Below are 21,111 nucleotides of genomic sequence, written 5' to 3'. Positions count from 1 at the left end.
TAGGTCATTTTTTAAAGGCCATTTGAATTTTCCCCCCCTGCAAAAACATCCTGATTTAAAAAAAAAAACAAAACTGTATTAAAATTGGATATTCACCAAAACTTCTGGGTTTCATTGACATGGAAAACTTACGAAGCCAGAAATTTTTAATCTGTTTCATTCTCTGTGATATCACATCTATAATTCCTGACATGGAACACAGCAAACACAATGAAAATTTTTTGAATGAATGTCACTTTTTCCTTTGAACTCTATGTAGATTTGACCATTTATTTTCCCCACTGAAATAAACCCCCTTAAATCTACTATAAATACATTCAGTACAATGTTAATACACATTTAAAAAAATAATTACTGTACATATACATAATACAGCAAACGTAACAAGTACCAAGTAATGAGTTGGTTATTTTTAGATTCTTAATAACAGCCTTTCATACTCCACATCTGAAAACTAAAATCTCCAAATCTAACTAGAGGCATTGTGGAAAGCCAATCTTTGGCCACGGTTAAATGTTAGATCTGATAATAGTGGGCATTTTTCTTGAAACAATGTACTTAGTCATAGTACTTACTCCAAGAAATATGTTTTTGGAGGAGTCGAATCCGGCTGCGAATATCCGTGCAGTGTAAGGTTCATTCCTGTCACAGACTATCCTGCAGGCAAACCTGGAGATGGTGCTTTGTGTAATCTGGGCCTCATCGTTGTTCTGACTGCCAGAAATCGTGTCTGTAACAACGAAGTCGATAGGGCTTTCTGTTGATCTGCCCACCTAGATAAACCAAATGTACCATGATTCGTCTGAAAAATATGTCACCACATTTTGTTCACATGGAATGAGTGTTCGGGATCCCTTTAATATTTCTCATCTCTGCTCTGAGGGTAAGAATTTAATGAAAAAAATTTAGTTCTGTTCCTTTTCTTAACTAAGGGAGATATTAGAGTAACCAATCATCAGATTTTAAATATTAAGAGAAAAGCTAAATTTTTTATTCTGGAGAAAAACATTAGATCTTGCCCCCCTCCCCCAACAGATTGTAGCTCTTGGATCAGGTGAAAACATTACTTTAACAGCAAATTATTCTCTACCCCACCCACCCTGCCCCCATATTTCCAGCTGGAAAAAACCAAGATTTTAAAGAAATCCAACAAACAAAGGAACTCTTGCCCAGCAGCAGGGCTTGGTTTCCCCACCAAGTAAATCCACCAGTGACTCATGGCATTCAGCAAGATTAGCCCTAACCCAGGCACAAATCAAATGCCTGTTGCCAGTATTGAGCGTAAATGAGAATGACGTAAAGGGCAGTAAAAGCCCAAAGTTTGGGATGCAGTCAAATGAAAGGTTCAAAAAACTGGTCTTAACATTTCAATTTTGGATTAAAAAAAAGAAAATTTCTCCTGGGAAAGTCTAAAAAGCTGCCAATAATATTATGTTGACTTACTTTCTTTGGTAAGATTAAATGCTTCCAGAAGGAATATATTTCATTTGGAAGATCTCACAGTTCTAAAAAAGGTTTTCATATTCAATAAATACCAGTAAGATAGGTACTGCTCTGTCCTGTAAACTGGGAAGAGTTACGTATTTGCTGACAAAATAAAAATCCTCAAGACAAAATGTCAAAACATTTTTGTGATGCCGTTCTATGAATCTCTGACCAGAAAACAGTGATACATGTTATTTATACACCATAGAGACTTTTTAAGTTAAAATCATTTATATGTAAACAAATCATTTCTCACTAAATGTGATGTTAATGTTCTTTCCTAACACTAGTGACTTTGATTCGCAAAGTGATGAGGGGAGGGACACAGAAGACCCCAAAAGTCAGTTTCTCAGGTATCTTTATCCTGATCTCAAAATTCTATCTAAAACATAAGATGTAATATATTTTTCATCCAAATAAAAGTGAAAAAATATATATTATCTTGCATCATTTAGCTCTGAAAATTATATTTCTTTTGTAAATCTCACACATTTTCATGCATAGACTATCTCTATTAAACCAACAGACAACAGACGTCTATTTTCCCTCTTTTTTTTTTTTTTTTTTTTTTTTTTTACAACCCTTAATTTCTTGTCCTAGTGAAATGTGCCTGGAATAAACGAAACCTCTGGGTTCACTGAAACTCATCAATGTGAATAGATGCACATTGCCTACATGTATGCACTTCAGGTTTAGGAAACACATAACTTGTTAAAAAATACAACATAAATCTAAATTAAGAGATATTACAAATCTTACAATTTATTTTTCTAAAGTTGAGAGTCTTCCTTTGGCTAGATTCATTTCAAAGCTGGGTATGTGACTCAGAAGCTCTGATTCAGACTTTTTTTTAGGTTTTTTTTTTTTTTTAAGCTATTCTCTTAGCTACTTTCAAGTCTACAATACAGTATTATTAACTATAATCACCATGCTGTACATGAGATCCCCAGAACCTATTCATCTTACAGCTGGAAGTTTGTACTATGTGACCAACACCTCTCTCCCCGCCCCCTCAGCCCCTAGATTACCATTCTAGTCTCTGCTTCTATGGTTTTGATCTTTTTTTTTTTTAGATTCCATATGTAAGTGATATACAGTATTTGTCTTTGACTTATTTCACTTTAAAGAGATTCTTTTTTAAACTAGAAAAGTAACAAATACTTACTGTAAAATATTTCACAAATACAGAAAAGAATAAAAAATAACAAAGGCTGCTCCAAACTCAGGAATCAACTTGTCCTGAACCTCTATTCCAATGCGGTTTAGAAGCGAAATGTGGAAAGTTCTAAAATTGCCTAGAGCTCTCACAAAGACATGGTCTCTGACATAATTTCTGTCACCTCCATGGAAGAGGGCAACGCGTCTTCAAGCTCTGTTAGAAGCGCAAAGCTAAAACCACGCCCGAGTAGAACGTCACGCAACTGTTACTGTGGACAAAGATTACTCTCTTTGGGAGAGGCCATGTTTATTTCATCCCAATGTATTAAATTAATGTCTTGATGAGTTAATGGAAATGGACATTTTATTCCAACTGGAACATACTGCTAGGATCGATTACTGCAAGTCATGAGACTTATCTGACTATCACGTTTGATTTGTTTATCAGTTCACTTCCACTTAAATCTAACCTGTAGGGAGCCAGTATAATTTTATACTTTCGGATACAAACCTCATGTTGCTTTTGCCAGGGGGAAAAAAATTCTAAGCTACTTTCCTACCGAAAACTCACCCCACCTGCAAAACTTGGAACCCATCCTTTTGGGTATCGGATCAACTCTACCTTATCTTAAGGGCAGTCATGTAGACAAGCCCAGATGGTTCTGAATTCCATATGGTAATCGTACGCTGCTGATATTCATATAGTAGCCAGAGGGAGGATTTTACTGACACCACACGCACAACATCGCTCAGCACGTGGAATTTTACATATATGAGAAAAGTTTGGGTTTGTCTGGTTGTCAGTCCAATTTAGTACACGTAAGATGACAGAGAAGCAGCTGGAAGGGCCTCCCTCTCCTTTCCTGGACCGATGGGACTCCTATCCCTGCGTCTGTAACCTTATTTGCTGACTTCCCTCCAATGACAAGGATGGAGTATCGCTGCTCCTACCCAAGCCCAATCTCTCTACTGATGCCTGGGGTCTCAGTACTCTTCCCTTCCCAAGGCTTTTGTTCCTGACCCTGTCTCCTCTCTCTCCCAAATCATCCATTTCTCTCTCTATAACTACTGGATCTTATCATCAGCTATCAAACACATTCTGGAGCTTCTCAAACTCTGTGACTCTGTGGGGGTAAAAGGACCAACTGTCACTGACACTTTTTAAAAGTACAATCAAAATGAGTATTAGAAAAATGATCGTCTGCTTGAAGTTTCAGGTACTAGAAAAAGTGCTGTACATTTCCAAACTTCTCCTCGCAGATTTCCTACTCCGCTCACTCTGCACTGTTAACAGATGCTTGGCTGTTCTGCTGAGCACACTCTGAGTAGCATTGTTCTAGACTAGTCTCTCACTTTTAAAAACACGTTCCTTCACTTGCAAGCAGCCCTCAAGCTACAGCCCCATTTCCCTGATTCACTTAGCGGCCATACTTCTTGAGAAGCCTGTCAGTAGTTACTACCCTCCCATTTCCTTACCCATCCCCTTAACTTCTCTCCTCGGTCCGGCCCAGCGGGAGTTTCTACCCCAGAGCTCTTACTGACCCCACTCTTGCAGAGGTTTCCAGGGCTTATAATCCACATTCTAGCATACCTGTACCTGGCATTAGAATAATGAGACTCTTACAGGCTAGTTGGCAAAAAGCCCCCCTTCTTTCGCTTTCTGTCCCCTCCCTAGGTGGTCTCGTCAAATTCCATTATTAGCCAAAAAGCCCTGATCTCTACCCAGAGCTTCAAATGAGCATGCCCAATCTCCACTTGGGTGTCTAATAAGCATCTCGAAATGTAACATGTTCTCAACAGAACCTGGATTCCTCTTCAATCCCTAGATTCCCCAGGTCAACGACTGACCTCCAATTTGCTCAAGCTTAAAATGAACACCGAAGAATTATCCTGGATTCTTTACTCTCCTCCACACCCAAGTTTAACCCTGCCTGTCAACACCCCCAACACCGCCTCCATCCTTCCATATCTCCCCACCTTAGTTCCCCTGCTGGCAGCTCTCCGCTGGACTGCACTACCTTAGTCTCCAATCTGGTCTCCCTATTTTCACACAGGACGTTTCCGTTCTTGTCTAGACAGTACTAGAAGATATCTTCAAGAAATATAAATCAGATTATACCTCTCCCTTGCTTAACACCCAAATTTTTTACTTGGCCGAAGGGCCCCACCTCTCCAAGCTCATCTCCTTTCACTGACCTCCTCCTTCACTCTACTCCTGCCTGGGGGCCCTGGCACTTCCTATTGTTCCTGCTTATTTGTGGTCTCTTTCCCTCTTCTAGAATGCAGGCTCCACGAGAGGGGAGCCTGGGCTGCCTACCTCCAATAACCTGCCTACATAGCAGATGCTCGAGAAATGAAACTGATGAATGGAGGATTATGACCATGACCTTGATCCCTGGGAAAGAGACAGGTATCATGTTTTAAGAAATAACTGTTTAAAAAGTAGATATTCTTTAACATTTTTCTCACCAAGGTGGGTGCCAATAAAACGTTATCATGTAAAAGTACTATAAACCAACTAAATTAAAAACCAACCAAACAAAAACCAAAGCTGTAAGGTCCAGAAGCACCCAGGATCGAAGAGTATGAAACAGTGATGTTTGAGGCCGGTTTCCTTACCCCACGGATCAGGATGGTTTTGGCATCACACCTCCCTGCAGGGGCCTTGTAAAACATTTCATTACTTCCTGTGACTAAGTATTTTTTATATTTTACTTTCCCAAAAGTTACACTCTTGTTCCTGTCCTTTATTTATACCTATTCTAGAAAATAACTATGAAATTGTTGCTATATTAACTCAGACTTCCTCACCCTTAACCCATCTCTTAAATAGGCAATAATATTTCTGAGTTCTGAGCCTACTATCTGTTTCCACCGTGGGAAAGGCAGCACAGGGCCCTTCTTTGGTTCAGTCTGATGATCTGCTTTTAAATGCTCAATTAACCTAGAGATCATTTTAAAGAATAATGGCTACAACGAACAGACCTCAACACCAAGGTCCATGCTTGAGGAACAGGAATGCTACAGTGCTTTTTGCTCAGTAACCTTTATCAATGGTAGGTTGGGGACATAAAAACTCGTAAGAGGAAGAAAAAATTGAAACAAGCTTGATTTTTCAGGACGTTCTAAGAGTTGTTTAATTCTACTCTGCTTACAGTGATCTGATATTAATCCTCCAATATGTCCAGTTATTTTGCAAGTGGAATCAGATTATTTTAGTAAAAATGACAAATGTGTTCTGTTTTCTTAGTAAATCTCTAAATCCTTGCTGAATTACCATACTTCATTTAAAGAGGTCAACCTGGTACTACGTAGGAACGTAGAACTCAGGAGACATAAATCTTAACTTTTGCTACTAAGGCCTTCTCTGCCCTTAGTAGCTAGTCACCGCTCCTTTTAACCTCCGTTTAAGAGGTTAGTGTAGTATAATTCGGTATTTCTCAGAGTGGTCTATGAACCTCTCGGGGTCCCCAAGACCTTTTCTAAGGCCTAGGCCCATGAAGCCAGATTGCTTTCATAGTAACACAAACACGCCCTCTGCCTTTTGCACTGTACTAACGTTTGTTCTAACGTTATCCTCTAACGTTAGATGGTAACGATTGCTAGGGCAATCACATGCTTCCGCAGGAATCAAACCAGTGGCGCCAAACTGTACTAATGGCCACTGTGCTCTTTACTGCCACGCGCTTGCAGTTAAAAATAATGCCCGTTTCGCTGAAGTATGCTTTTGATGAAGTCGTAAAAAATTACTTTTATTAAATATTGAGCCTTTCAAATATTCTATACGATGAAATGGGAAGTATGCAAAAAAGCATTTAAAGTTTTTAACAGTATGGAGGTTCCTTTAAAAAATTAAAAATCAAACTGCCGTGAGATTCAGCAATCCTGTTCCCGGGTATTTATCAAAGAAAACCTGAAATCAGGATCTCAAAGAGGGATCTGCTCCCCACATTCACTGAAGCATTATTTACAATAGCCAATATACGGAAACAACCTAAATGTCCACCAGTGGGTGAATGGATAAAGAAAATGTGGTAAAAACCTCCAGTGGGATAATACTCAGCCCTTCAAAGAAGGAAATCCTGCCACATGCGACAACATGGATGAACCTAGAGGACGTGACAAATGCTGCAGGATTCCAATTACGTGAGGCATCTAAAACAGTCAAGTTGGGACCGGAGCATGGTGGTTGCCAGGGGCTGGGGGTGGAGGGAAGTGGGAGTCATTGTCCAACAGGTCCAAAGTTTCAGTTCCACCAGGTGAAGAAGTTCCAGAGATGTGCTGTCTAGCGCTGAGCCTATGGTCAAAATACCGCACTGTGCGTTTGAAGTGTCAGAGAATAGCTCTCGCGTGAAGATTCTCATGAATCTTTCATTCACTCCGCACTGGCAGAGATGAGAAGGAAGAAAATGAGCCACGTGCGTGGAATGTGTGCAACAGTGACGAGTACGCGATCTCTGTCACAACATGTCACTACAGAACAGTGATGAAATTACAGGTGCCTCTGCAGTGACGTGTTGATTTTAAGGCGGTAAACAATGTACCACAACAACTGTAAAAATCTTTTGATGCGCTGTGTTCGGTGTTGAGAATCTGCTCTCAAGGGTAAAACATGTGTAAAAACTTCATGTAAAAAAAATCTTGTACCAAGTAGAAGATTTATAATTTTGGAAAGTTATTAAAAAATTATTATAAGTCCTGTAAAATTATCAGCAGGGATGTGGATGCATATACATATTTAGGGAGGGATTTTCTCTGGTAGAATGAGAAGAAAAAATATTTAGAATATTATAAAGTGGAACTGCATGAGGAGTAAAGCCACTGTTAATATTTTGTCTAAATATGATAAATCTTAATTTTGAGACACTTAAATAATTGTGTCCACATCTATGACTAGGACCCTAGGACTGTTTAGCTTTTTAAATTCATTTTTTATTTATTAAAGATTTTATTTACTTATTTGAGAGAGAAAGAGGGCACACGTGCACACGGGAGGGCGTGCAGAGGGAGAGGAAGAAGCAGGCTCCCAGCTGAGCAGGGAGCCCAACGCAGGTCCTGACCCCAGGACCGTGAGACCATGACCTGAGCCGAAGGCAGACATTTGACCGACTGAGCCACCCAGGTGCCCTCTTTAACTTTTTTTTTTTTTTTAAATATTTATTTATTTATTTGACAGAGATAGAGACAGCCAGCGAGAGAGGGAACACAAGCAGGGGGAGTGGGAGAGGAAGAAGCAGGCTCCCAGAGGAGGAGCCCGATGTGGGACTCGATCCCATAACGCCGGGATCACGCCCTGAGCCGAAGGCAGACGCTTAACCGCTGTGCCACCCAGGCGCCCCGCCCTCTTTAACTTTTTAAAAAATAGTTAACACATTCACATGGTTCAAAAATCATAGTGTGAGGGGCGCCTGGGTAGCACAGTCGTTAAAGCGTCTGCCTTCGGCTCAGGGCATGATCCCGGGGTTCCGGGATCGAGTCCCACATCGGGCTCCTCCGCTGGGAGCCTGCTTCTTCCTCTCTCACTCCCCCTGCTGTATTCCCTCTCTTGCTGGCTGTCTCTCTGTCACATAAATAAATAAAATCTTAAAAAAAAAAAAATCATAGTGTGAAATACCTCCCTGTGTACCACCTGCCCAATTCTCTTCCCCACAAAGGCAACTGCTTTAATAATAATGTCTTATTTATCCTCTTGGAGCTTTTTAATGCACATAAGCATTATTTAAATCATTTAACTATGCTAATATTTAATAATTAATATGCTATTTAATATTTAATATATTTAATAACTTAAATTTATTAACATTTAAGATTAAGTAATCTTAATTGAATATATTATCGATGGCTCAATATAATAATATTAATATTTAATGCATTATGTACGTTTGGAGCTCTTCCCATGTCCCCACATGGAGCTTTTTCTTGTTTGTTTTTATAGCCTTTGGAGGCCTCCCTCCACTGTATGGCTGTACCTGAATTTACCTAACTGGTCCCCTACTGAATGACATTTACGCTGTTTGCAATCTTTTGCTATTATTTTTTATTTAAATTCAATTAGCAATCTTTTGCTATCAAACTTTGCTTTGAGCAATGGCTTGGTAAAAATATTCTGCATGTATGCAGGGGTATCTTCGGGGTAAATCTCTAGAAGCAGAAGAGCTTTAGGAAGAGAAGAGCTGAGTCAGAGTGTAAGCATTTTTCATTTCTCACAGGCATTTCCAAGTCACCACCCCACAGAGGTCATAGCAATTTACAGACTAGGAGAGGGTTTCCCCACATCTCTGACAAAACTGTTCGGATTTTTGCCAATCTAATATGTAAAAAATAAGAGCTCTGTGATTTGAGTACACATTTCTCTATAAGCCAGGTTGAGCATATTTTCTTAATTTTCAGAGCTCCTTATTTCCCTTTTTTGATATTATCTAGGATACTGTTCTGACACCTGTTTCAGTATCATTTATCTAATAATTTGACATTCCATATAGAAATGCAAAACACCTCATGGTTCCCAATTTGAGTTTGCTTTTTTTCCTCTATTAGCCTTAATTTTAATTTTCTATTGTTTTAAAGTACCAAATCTTAGATATATTAATTCTCTTCTTAAACTGATGAATTTTCTTGCATTATTACTTCCTTCCTTTTGCTTTCTTTCGATGTATTTCTGGACTTTCCATTACATACCATTAAAACTAGTCATGAACCTGTTCTGTATTTTCTTACTGCCATTTTTTAAAGAGAACTCTTGAGATCAATGTTTAGTTCCTTGTTCCCTCCTTCCTTCTATAATGAAAGCACTTCAGATTTTTTTTACTTTCTTCTGAGTATAAGGTCAGTTACATCTCATAAGTTTCGCTACATAATGTTCCCATAGTAATTTTTTTTAAAAGGCCTAATAATTGCAGTATCGATGTCCTTTCTGATTCAAGTGTTATTTAGAAGTGTTTTAAACATGTTGGCTTTTCAAAGTGGTTGGTTTTTAAAATTTTTATTACTCTTAATAATGTATATTTTTATTGCATTGAGACCCAAGAATATAGCTTTTATAATTTCTGTCTGCAGTTTTAGAATGAAGTTTTTTCCCCCGAGACTTTCAAAACCCAAACAGAAATTTGTTTTTATATTATCCTCACCTCTTTCTCCTTGTACATCACAAACACTACTGTCCTAGTTCTGATTACATATCGAAATGCAGAACTGAAGGAGAGTGTGCAGAAATTTCCATGAAGAAAAGAAAGGTGTGTCATGGGGCTATCACGTGCAGCATGGTGCCGACAGTAAACACTACTGCACTGTGTGCTGTGAAAGTAGCTAGGAGAGTGGATCTCATCCCAAGACAAAAGCTGTGTAACTCCGTGTGGTGGCAGCTGTTAACTGGCCTTCGGTGGTGGTTACTTCGCAACATGTACAAGTATGGAACCATTACGTTAGTCACCTGAAACTGACGTCATGTTAATGACACTGCATCCACGAGAAAAATAAAGATGTTACCTGAAACATATCCGTATCTTTATCATGTGTGTACTCCACCACCACGGTCTGATTCCTTGACAGAGTGTACGATATACTGTGTTGACCTTTGCAGCTGATAGCCTAATAATGAAATAAACACATATAAAAATTCAATCAAATCCCATTTCAACAACTTAACCACAATTCTGCTCATAGTTAATAAATATCACTCTACCAGCAAAACCTGTATTGGCCAACTTTTTTTTTTTTTTTTTTTTTTTTTTTTAAGAGTCAGAGCTTGTCCCTGGGGCACCTGGGTGGCTCAGTCAAGTGTCTGACTTGATTTTGGCTCAGGTCATGACCTCAGGGTCATGAGATGGAGCCCCCACATGTCAGGCTCTGTGGTCAGCGGGGAGTCTGCTTGAAGATTCTCTCTCCCCCTCTCCCCTTCTTTCTCTAAATAAATAAAATCTTAAAAAAAAAAAAAAAACCTGTCCCTGAGATATGCCCTGAATTAGAGAAGCTAACAGTCACAACTATGGTTTTACACAACACTCTATGGTAGTATGAACAATATTTAAGTCAAATCAAAGTTAATTCACCAGTTTGCAAGACTTGATTTAGTCATATTTCTGGAAAAACATGTACTTTCTCCATATTACCTTAATTCACTGACTGAATTTTTAGATTAATAGGGTTTATTTTAAAAATTTAAAATTTATTTCAACACTACAGCAGTTAAGTCAATGACATTTTGTTATGTTTTCCCTATGCAATAGAGATTATAATCTAGTAAAAAAAGTCATTGAAAAAATGTAAGTGTTCATACAGATATCTATACAGTATTCTAGCCAGTGATCATACAAGATTTACCTAAGATGCAGAACAGAGTATAAGTCGTTGCTTAACCCAGACATTTACTAAGTTAATAAATAAGGAAGCTAAGTTAATTTTATCTTTTCTATTTTTAGACTAAAGCTAATAGCCTTTTTCAAAGAACCTAAAACCCAGTAATATAATATTCTTATTTTCGCCATAATGAGATATTTGAACATATCTTAAGCTGTGGTCACACACTTTTAATACTTCTAAATTAATGAAGAAGTTTATTTAAATTGTACTCCAAATTATTTCAATTACATTTTATCCATTTCACTTCAGCCTAATTTATCTTCATTTCTACTCTTTTACATTAAGTATAATAAATAAAATTTTAATGAGCCTTTCTATTAAACATTTATTGAATAATGACACTGTATGAAGACCAAGAAAGCATTTGGAAGTAGCTGGACATATAAAGCATGTTAATGAAAATGTACTCTGAACATTTGTATTTGACTAATATAATTGCTTAGAGCGAAAAGTAGTACAACATTCCAGATCAATTTTGAAGTCAGCCTGCTTCATCTCATGGTTATTTAATCATCTGCCCTGAGGAACTTAGTGACTGAACGGTTCTGTTCTACGTGCTTCATTAAGACAATACAAGTATTAGAAATACTTTAAATATTTAATATGGCCAGAAATCTAAGAAAGACTTCTTAGACAACTCAACTAACAAAAATAGTCTTAAATTTTCATTGGTCTGAGTCAGATAAATTGAAAGGTATTGATATAAGTGACATTTTTTGAAAGCCAAACTAATAGCTATTTTCAAGATAAATGGATATTTATATTACAGTTAAGTGAAAACACCCACTTCAAGAAAAATAATTTTATTAAACTCAAACTTATAAAACTAACAATCAGGGGGCGATTACTTATAGTTTTAGGTTTCCTTAAAAAGTGTCTATTGCATTTAAAAGTATTCAATTTACAAATATCTCAATTCAAAACACCACTCTCATGATACATATATTACATAAAATAAGAAATATCTGCAAAATCAGGAGTTCACAAGGGCCAAAACAGAACTCCCTTTAAAATGTCATACATTTTTGTAGGATTGTACCTTCTTAAGTACAGTGTTTCTCAAGCTTCCATCAAAGTTAACTGGAAGAAAGTCACCTGAACCTCGGAGACATCTGAGAGCACCTTGCAGTGAGATTTCTCATATTACAACATTTTACCTTAAAATTCTGGTAAAATTTTTTTTCTCTCCATAATATGCTGACTGGTTTTAATATTTAAACATTTCCAGATTTGCTGGGAAACTGATGCCCTGGGAGGACTCGTGTGCTCACCCATAACACGGCACAGCCCTGGGTATGGGACCCCACAGACACTTCTGTGCCACTCCGGGAAACACCAGAAATGGTCATTTTACAGGCCCTACGTTGTTGGTGGACCCAATTCTTCTGTCATGTTTTACTCAAACTATTCTTGTCACTCAGGTTAATAGAAGCCCCCACAACACATGAAACAGGCTACTGATAGAGAAACCACACCCAGGAATTGCCCACAGTACAGGGGAGCGCACCACCGAGGCTGACCCCTGCCTGGCCACCCCCAAACAGGGAAGAAAGAACAGCAACTCAAGAAGCCTTGAATGCCTGATCCAGGCAGGACATCTTGAATGTCGAGCCCACTTAAAATTTACAACTTCAAACTTCTGCCTGCTTTTTATGTGGCTCAATGTGAACACCCAGCGTTAGGAAAGGTGAATGCTCCTGGGTTAGGGGAATGCCTTTTCTGGGACTTTCTGATTAAGAAAGTACCAAGGGCAGGCTATGTTCTGGAAGCTTCTGGATGTAGGGAAGATGGAGAAGTGCGAAAAGAGATTCTGCAGGAGAAATGAGTCCCAGAAGGTGGTGAATGGCTCTGGGCCAGCAGGTAATAGACTCCTCTGTGGCAGGGATGGCCAAGGAACTTCAGAATTGGAGAGACATTCACCTCTCCGTTGGTTCCAGTTCTCGCAGTGATTTCCCTCTGTTAGTGCCAACGTAGGAGAGCAAGCCTGCCTGTACAGAGTCCTGAGTGCTGGCGGCGTGTCAGGCTACACCCACACGGAGGAGAAGCATGGTGATGAGCTGGCCCTCAGAAGACTGGGAGTCAAGCCAGGACTGGGATTTGGAGCAAAAGGTGGCAGTCAAAACCAGGCCACCTGAGGCCATCGATGGCATCCTCAGAAACAAATGGAGAGATGCAGACTGCCCTTGATGACACAAATTGGGCTCCCATGATCTTGTGTGCATATTAAAGCCCAGAGTGGGGCCAGATTTGGTTAGTTGGGGGGAAATTAGAAGAGAGTTTAAGCTTGAAGTCTGTTTTTGCTTTCCTTCTGGCAAGTATCTAAAGCATTATACTCCTCTCTTGTTAGAAGTACCAATTTTTCAACAATACTTCTACATTTAAAATAGGACTTTTGGAAATTCAGCTTCTAGTAAATTACAGATTCACCGACTTGAGTCAATCATTGCAGGTATTTTGGAAATACAAACTTCCCCAAGGTAACAAGTTGCTTTGAAATCTATTTCTGAAATATCATACAGGAAAGTAAGTAAGGCCTTCTCCTGGCATTCCCTATAATGTAGTTCAAACACAATTACTGTAACATAATGTAATTTTTATTACACCAACTCGAACTTGGAAACTAGGCACTTTAAAATTGTAAGGAAAACCAGCCCAACTAGCTTGCCTGGTGGATCCTGCTGATCTCCTGTATCTGCTTTTCTACTGGGTAGGGGAGGGGGAGGGGGAGGGGGCGGTAGGGATGCAGACTCTCTCACAACACTGTGAGTACCTTTATCTGTTCTTCCATCCCCAGCACTGAGAGCGCGGTAGGCATTCCACCAATGTCAGAGGACTGAATGAACCGCTACAGATAGAAGATGAGATTTAGAGCCTCCTTCCTCAGGTCTCCCCACCCCTCCCCTCCTTTTCATTCACAAAGCTACCCACAGTGACACCTCAGCCTAAATATGGCATGTGATTTTTTATTGGGTGAAAAATATCACAGTTGGGCAATTACAGATTAGACAATTACAATTACAGACCTACAGAAAAAAGGATTCCAGCTTTATCCAGCTTAGTCAATCACTGCAGATATTGTGGATATCATGTACAAGTATACCCTGCAATCCCAGTTGCCCAAACTCCGCCCCTTCTGAGCCAAGACAGTTTCTTCCTTTCTCAGCTTTACGTGTGTCACAGGCTCTGCTCAGCTCAGCCCGCCTCCGCCACTCAGGGGAGCAAGAATTAGCTGTCCTCATTCAACTCAGACTAAATGTCAGGGAGTTTTCTGAGCCCCCAGACTCTAAAACAAACATGGCTCATAATGTCTATAGAATTTTCATGCTCCTCCAAGGCAGTGGGTACATATCTAAGAGCACATACAGAGATATCCAATATGCAGTGATACCGGAAAGGCAATCCTGTAGCTACATGACAGGGTGGGTACATGTCTTCATGGCAGCCACAGAGCTTTCATTCAAACTGCAGAAGAGGAAAACAATCAAATCTTTTATTTGTTATGAAGCAGTGGGATCAGCTCTCAATCACAGAGCAGAAGGGAAAAGCCCACTGAGAAACTAACTGGCCTGTAGAAAACACTAATTTATTACAGTCATGACTTAGCCTAATTCAAGCTCTATAAGCCTTCTGAGTGAGCCTTTATCAACTGTGTAGGGAGAGAAAATGGAATTCGTCACTGTGACAGACATCGTGGGTCACCTACCTAATGCCTTTCTCCCTTACCAGCTGAGCTGGCTTCCCGTGAAAATGCCTGAAAATGCCAATGCCAGCTTCGCTAGGCTCTGAAGCTAGCACGTGGAAATCCGACCCAACCCTGACCCGTGGGACTTAGCAGAAAGCTGGTGTGGACCTCCCGGAGGTGACAGCCGTCAGGATAGACTCGTTCCTTTCTGTCACTATGGCACTGTGATGTGTGGAGTGGAGGTGACCAGCTAGCACCACGAAAGAAGGTCAAAGACTCTCGGGGCAGTGAACTGAGCCCTGACATCTGGGAGTTGGACCACAACTGGAATTACCTGCTCCAGACTACTTCTGAGCGGAGTTTGAAGGCTGTTTGAGTTGGCATTTTTGTTCCTTGTGGCCTAAAGCATCACTCTACTGTGTGGCCCCAACCTTTTCTCCTCCTGGGTTTCCTATTTCAGGCAACGGCACCATCACCATCGTGTTCCCAGCCACGCCTACTTAAAACAGCTCCCTCTTGCCACTGCCGTCCATACACAATTAGCATTATCTAATTAAAGCCAGGAGCACCGATTTGACTGCATTGAGGCAAAAATCAAATACAAGTAGAACAAACAATGTGTGACAGTTCGGGCTTTCTCCTCGAATACAAAATAGTTGTTGGGCAAAACTGATTTATTCCCCAAAGGAGTTTTACGGCCAGCTCTTTTACAGACTAGAGCTTTCTCTGGAGATGCAGGCGTCATCTGATTTGTCCTTAATGAATCTGAGCTTCCCTTAGCAACCTGCTTGACCAACAGAATGCACAAGAAGCGATATACGGGGTTTCCAAGGCTGGGTCAGAAGCAGCCTAACAGCTTCTCCTTAGCACCCTGGAACACTTGCTCTTGGAGTCCTGAGCCCCCACAGAAGGCCACCCTGCTACCCGGAGGCCACCCTGCTACAAGGAGGGGCCCTGCAGCCCAAAATGCCATGTGGGGAGAGGGAGGCCACAGGGCACCAAGACCCAGACACAGGAGTGAAGAAGCCACCTTGGGAGTGGATCCTCTGGTTCCAACGGCCCCAAAATTCACCACATGGATCAGAGACAAATGACCCATGCGTGCCCATCCCAAATTCCCAATTCACAAAATTATGAGCAAAATCCAACAGTTTTTGCTAAGCTATGAAGTTTACCACCCAGCACAAGGCAAGTGAACCGGTCAGTTTTCAAGGCCTACTGGGGTCCGAGCACTTTTTCTGTCTTACGTAACTCATCCCTTAGGACGTTATGGTTCTCTGGGGCCTCCCCTTACCTCTGCCCCAGGGTGTGGGACCAGGTGGGGGACCAGAGCAGGCGCCCAGAGCCTCCACTCCGAGCGGCTTCGCGCCCCTGGATGCGGGCTAAGAGGCGGCTGTCTGTGGTGGGAGCGAATAGGTATTTTTACTGCGATAATCTTCAGTTGTTGCCTGAGACGTAAACAAAGTTTTCCATTACTATTTAAAGTTAATATTTATAGATTAATACATAAAAGGAATCTGTCAGGCATTCGAAGCATTCTGAGAGGGGGCAAAGCTACCAAGCCTGTCGCACGGGCCATTTTCAGTCCTTACACATTTGCGGCGGGAGTGGAGGGGATACTAGAAAGGCAGGAGGAAGACCGAGCGAGTCCCGTCAGACACGAGGAAGCCGAAGTCCGGCAGGGCGCAAGTGTCGCGTACACCAGCGGGGGGGGGGATGCCTTCCGAGCGCGCACCTCATGTTCGTGTCACTGTGGGAATCTGCGTTTCAAATGAAAGGAAACTAAATTCTTCTTCGAATCCACACCCAAGTTTTCTATTAATGCGTCTTGGAACCACATGACTCAAGAGTTGAGTAATCTCTCTCGTCTAGACATCCCGGACGCCAGCTACGACAGGGCTGCGGTCCCCGCTCGGGGCCACGAGTCTCTGAACCAAGCGGCCGCGGTTTGGGAAACAGCAGCGCCCTGCCGCGTCCCCGCTGGGAGAAGGGGGCACCCGCGCTGCGGGAACCTCTTCCAGGCCGACCCCCGTCTTCACAGAGCTGCTCCGAAGCGTGCGCCTCACGTGGCCGAGGGTGGCGGTGTTCCGTGAGGTCACGGCAGCCCCTCCCTCAGTTTCCGACCGAACATCTCAGGAAGACGTCGGAGAGGATCGAACAGCCCACCCAGCGGGAACAGTCCTGGGACATGTCCTGCACGCTCTACTCGGGAAGCCGGAGATGCCTGGTGTCTTCTGGGGCCGCCAAGAAACCCGTGCGCTTGGGTCCCCGGCAGCCTTCCCCGCGATGCCCACAACTCCGCACTCTCGGCCGAGGCAGCGCCGAGCAAGGACAGGCTCCTGGCCAATTACTCCGCATGCTGATGGCACTTTACCTGCTGGTTCTAATTTGGAAGTTAATATTTCAGTCCATCGTATGATTGAAATAAATAGCTATGCAAAATGATTACTGCACAAAGGACCTGATAAAATGGATAAATAACGACACTGACCTCCTCTCACAGCCGTTCTGGTTACTCAACACAAGTCTTCTACGACAGGGTGTATCGCTGTAGAAACATCTTAATCGGTGTGGAAAAACATAATGGAAACCGTTTCGGGGTAGGACTGAATGGCGCCGATGAACTCAACCTTTTCTGTCCAAAACCAATTCCGATATTTGTTTATGGCAGAGACGGGCCCATGCAGGAGCACAGGAATGAGTTTGCCGCGAACTGTGCAGCGGCTTGGAAAGAGCGGAATGATTTCACCATCCAGAGCGGCGCGCCCACGAGGATGCGGGGCAGCGGGGGCGGGGGCGCATGACCGCTGCGCTGGGAGGTCACCCGCACTGCCTCGCCTCGCTGCAGTGACCATCGATAACCCAGCACACGCCTGGCCATCGGGCAGAAGCAGCCATTCCTGCTAGACGGCTGCCTCCTTGGACTGCCTGGCTTACCCTGCGGACTTCCAAGTCCACACGTGCTTTAGGAAAGGGGAATAAGAGACGCTGCAGAGATCAACTTGGCCAGCGGGCTCTGATGCTGGGAACACCACACGCTGGACCCCAGGTTTGAATCCTGGTACAGTCACTCACCAGCCAAATTCCACGACCTCTTTAGTTATCATTCATCGGCAGCGGGCGTTAGTGCCCGCAGCACGGATTTCACTGTATTCGAAGCCGAGGGAATGAGGTGCAACGTGGCATTTCCTCTTCTCAAATACAAACCTGCTCTCAGAGCACCGTTCGTGACCCGAAGGGTTTCAGTTCACTGTAGTCCGGAGCATATGCTTTGGAGATTACGATTCTGTTTAGCTTTAAATATATGTTCGATATTGACTGTATTAATTAGAGATAATCCTGGTATGACAAACATGTTTTTCCAGAACTAATGACTTTTATGTCAGGCTGACAAGTATAATTAGGCAATAAATCCTCAATCAGTCTGGCTCAAATTGCTACAGGGAAGATGAGGTCTCTGCCAACCTTGTCAATTTATGTATAAAATATGTATGAGAGCTATTTCTAAAGAGAAGAGGTGGCTAAAGGAATTCGTAATTTATTTTGCATGAACACACTCTTTAAAATATTCTATCTTTTCAAAGAGCCATATTTCAAACAAGCGTCTGAACCATGGGTATGATTAGAGAGTTGCAAGGTGCTAACTTGGATTTCATCAAAATCAACAGTGTTTCACTGAATAAATAAGTCAATAAGATAAGCCTGTTTGTTAGAGGCAATGGCTTTGAGCTTGGCACCGGGCCACTCCCACGCCCACCTAGGATCAGCTCACTGAGCTATGTGATGAACGCTGGCGGAGAACTTACTGCATGCACAGGCTGGACATGGGCTGGGGGTGCAGGGGGAACACGGTCCATCAATCCAGCAGCCACAGATGCCAGAGAAGATACGAACATTGGAGGAGAACCTGTTTCTAATTTGGAGTCACTCCTAATTACAAGGAAGCTGGATTTGGTCAGTGGGACAAGTCACAAGCAAGGACCTCAGAGAGAGTTCAGAAAATATGAACTCAGGGTTGCAGCTGGAGAGGTGGGCAAGAACACCCTCCCATGCCTTGGGGAGACCCGTCCTGAGGGAATTCTACCACTTACATTGGATGAAAAGCTCCTGGAGGGCAAGAACTCCCATCTTTTCAAATCAGCCTTCATTCGGGCAGCATCCCGCACGGTTAACAGTGCAGGTCAAGATGAATTCCCACGTGCCACCTGGACAAGATATCTAACGGCTCTGTGCCTCAGTTTGGTCATCTTAACGAGTGTTGGTCCTGTGTCCAGGAAGGTCCCTGCTGTCTCAGCAAAGTCACTGTTTCAGTTATAGCTTATCACAAAGTACGAACCAGTGAAGGTCAGATTCCAGTCCATCTATTATTTCCCCTAATAGGTACTTCTAGAACCTACTCAGCTGCCTGAAATGCAATCTCCTCTTTCATCAGTTGTCTCCTCTCTTTTGGGAAATAGGGCTGAAGTGCAGTTTTCCCAGCCAGGAAAGCGGGGGCGAGGTCACACGCTGGTAAACAACATGCTCACGCTACCGAGCACATTCTGGGCACCAGTCACCGTCGGTGACAGCCTGTTTCTTAGGGTGCCTTTTAAAGTGCACACTTGACTGCAGACCCTGCAGGGGTAAGGAGCAGCTCTCTCAGAGCAGGAGAGGATGCAGGGGGATGCAGTCCCGCAAGGGCAAGGCAATGCCCTGGAGCTTCCCCGGTCCAGCGCACACAGCAGACGCCGGAGCCTCCGGCGTCAACCCCACAGCAAGGAGCACCCATCCATGGTCACCTGGAGAAGAGCGGGGGCCACGCGTGGAGAAACGGACCTCCAACCAAGTCAGTCTTCAGAAAAGCAGTGCTTCTGCACAGTTTATGGTTCTAGATCCGAACACAAAGGGGCGCTAACTAAAACAAAGATGGGATTTCTCACTGCCATACCCCTGAAGACAGACCGCGAGGCCTACCTGCAGTCTCACAAGAGCACAGGAGCTGGTAAACTTTGTGGAGAGGTATTTAGTCAATGGCCAACGCACCGAAGGAGGCATGTGAGTCTGTCTGCTGCAACGTATGTTTACTTATCTGAATAAATATTTGCAGACACAGGGAGCTACTTGCCACAGGAAACAAAGCTAATCAAGGCTGAACTTGAATAAATATGAATTATACGGAAAAACAAAGCATCTTGCAAATGACTAAGCTGAAAAAGATTCATTGTTCAGTAATTCCATTTACATACTTCTTTTAAAATAATGCATTGACTGGGCGAAACAAGGTATCCCTTCATTCATGTATCACCCCACAACACATGTAAGTCAAATCATTAGGCTGCACCCCTTATATTTACACAATGCTGTAAGTCAATTATCTCTCCATCAAACCGGAAAAAACTCCAAGGTATATCTTGTTTCTAAAGAGTGCTGGATAAAAAATACATAGGTATCCACCACAAACCACGTGTTACAGTGAGTCAGTAGTAAATGCAAGCCCTAATTTGTTGCCATGAGCAGGCAAACTTCCAGATGCTATAAACTGAATCTGATATGAAGCGACTTTATATTAAGATACCCAAGGATGTACCACGTAATTATTTTAACATATAGGCCAGTTTATCAACTGTCAAAAAGATCCTTTGAGTAATGAAGGAAAAAAAGGCTGAAACTTACCCTTGCTCAATACAAAACCCTACTGATTATTTATAGTGCTAGAAGCAAAAGTCCTCATTTATATGTTAGGTTAAAAGGGGGAGGGGTAACATTTCAAAATTTTCCCCTCATTTTACTTTGATTTTTAAGGCTTGGCCTAGATTTAAAATTTGTCCATCTGCTGAAGAACCCCCTTTTCTTTATGGAATAAAACTAGTTCAATAAGGCCACATCATAGTTATACAGAAACATGAAAATATTTACTCTCAAAAGACGACATTTATCTTGGCAGCTGGTGTTTTCAAGATGTGCAGCCTGCTGGAATCATACAAGTTCCAACCCTAATCCACAAAGTTTTGAGTAAGACGATGGCTATCTTTCCGTGGAAGTTTAAGCAAACATACATGGACCTGACATGTGTACGTACCAGCACACACACGAGCCATCCATAAATGCTTCTGGGAGAAGCTTCTCGATCCTAATTCAGCTGAACTTCTTAAAGGGCCCTTGTTATCTGCGTGTCCTTAGCCCATATTCCAAATCTGTTTCTTTACCTGCACAGTACTGCAACTACCTTAAAAAGTTGTTGGAAAAACTCAGATGTTTGTAAAGGATCCAGAGTACAGTGCCCAACATGTAGTAATTACTATATTCGGCTGGTTTTATTACTAAAACATTCACAACCTCTATTGCATAATTTAATTGTATAGGATCCTCCAGGTTCTTGATTGATTCATAAGGCAAAGAATATTTTTCATCAGATAATACATGCACAAGTCCAAATGTTACCACTGAAT

At 42.1% G+C, this 21,111-nt stretch overlaps 1 protein-coding gene across 1 annotated transcript in view; it reads right to left on the bottom strand.

Moving 5' to 3' along the window:
- The window catches only part of PELI2 (pellino E3 ubiquitin protein ligase family member 2), a 179,710-nt gene that overhangs the window by 13,375 nt on the left and 145,224 nt on the right, over positions 1-21,111 (bottom strand). The window contains exons 3-4 of the mRNA XM_040641869.1: positions 10,129-10,230; positions 576-773 (exon numbers count right to left, since the gene is read on the bottom strand). Of these exons, the coding sequence (XP_040497803.1) occupies positions 576-773; positions 10,129-10,230 (300 nt within the window). The remainder of the gene's footprint in view (positions 1-575; positions 774-10,128; positions 10,231-21,111) is intronic.

Source organism: Ursus maritimus, unplaced genomic scaffold, assembly GCF_017311325.1.
Source record: "Ursus maritimus isolate PB19 unplaced genomic scaffold, ASM1731132v1 scaffold_25, whole genome shotgun sequence".
Taxonomy (NCBI): Eukaryota; Metazoa; Chordata; class Mammalia; order Carnivora; family Ursidae; genus Ursus; species Ursus maritimus.
Note: the sequence above shows the minus strand (reverse complement) of the source record. Positions and strands in the feature narration are given on the sequence as shown.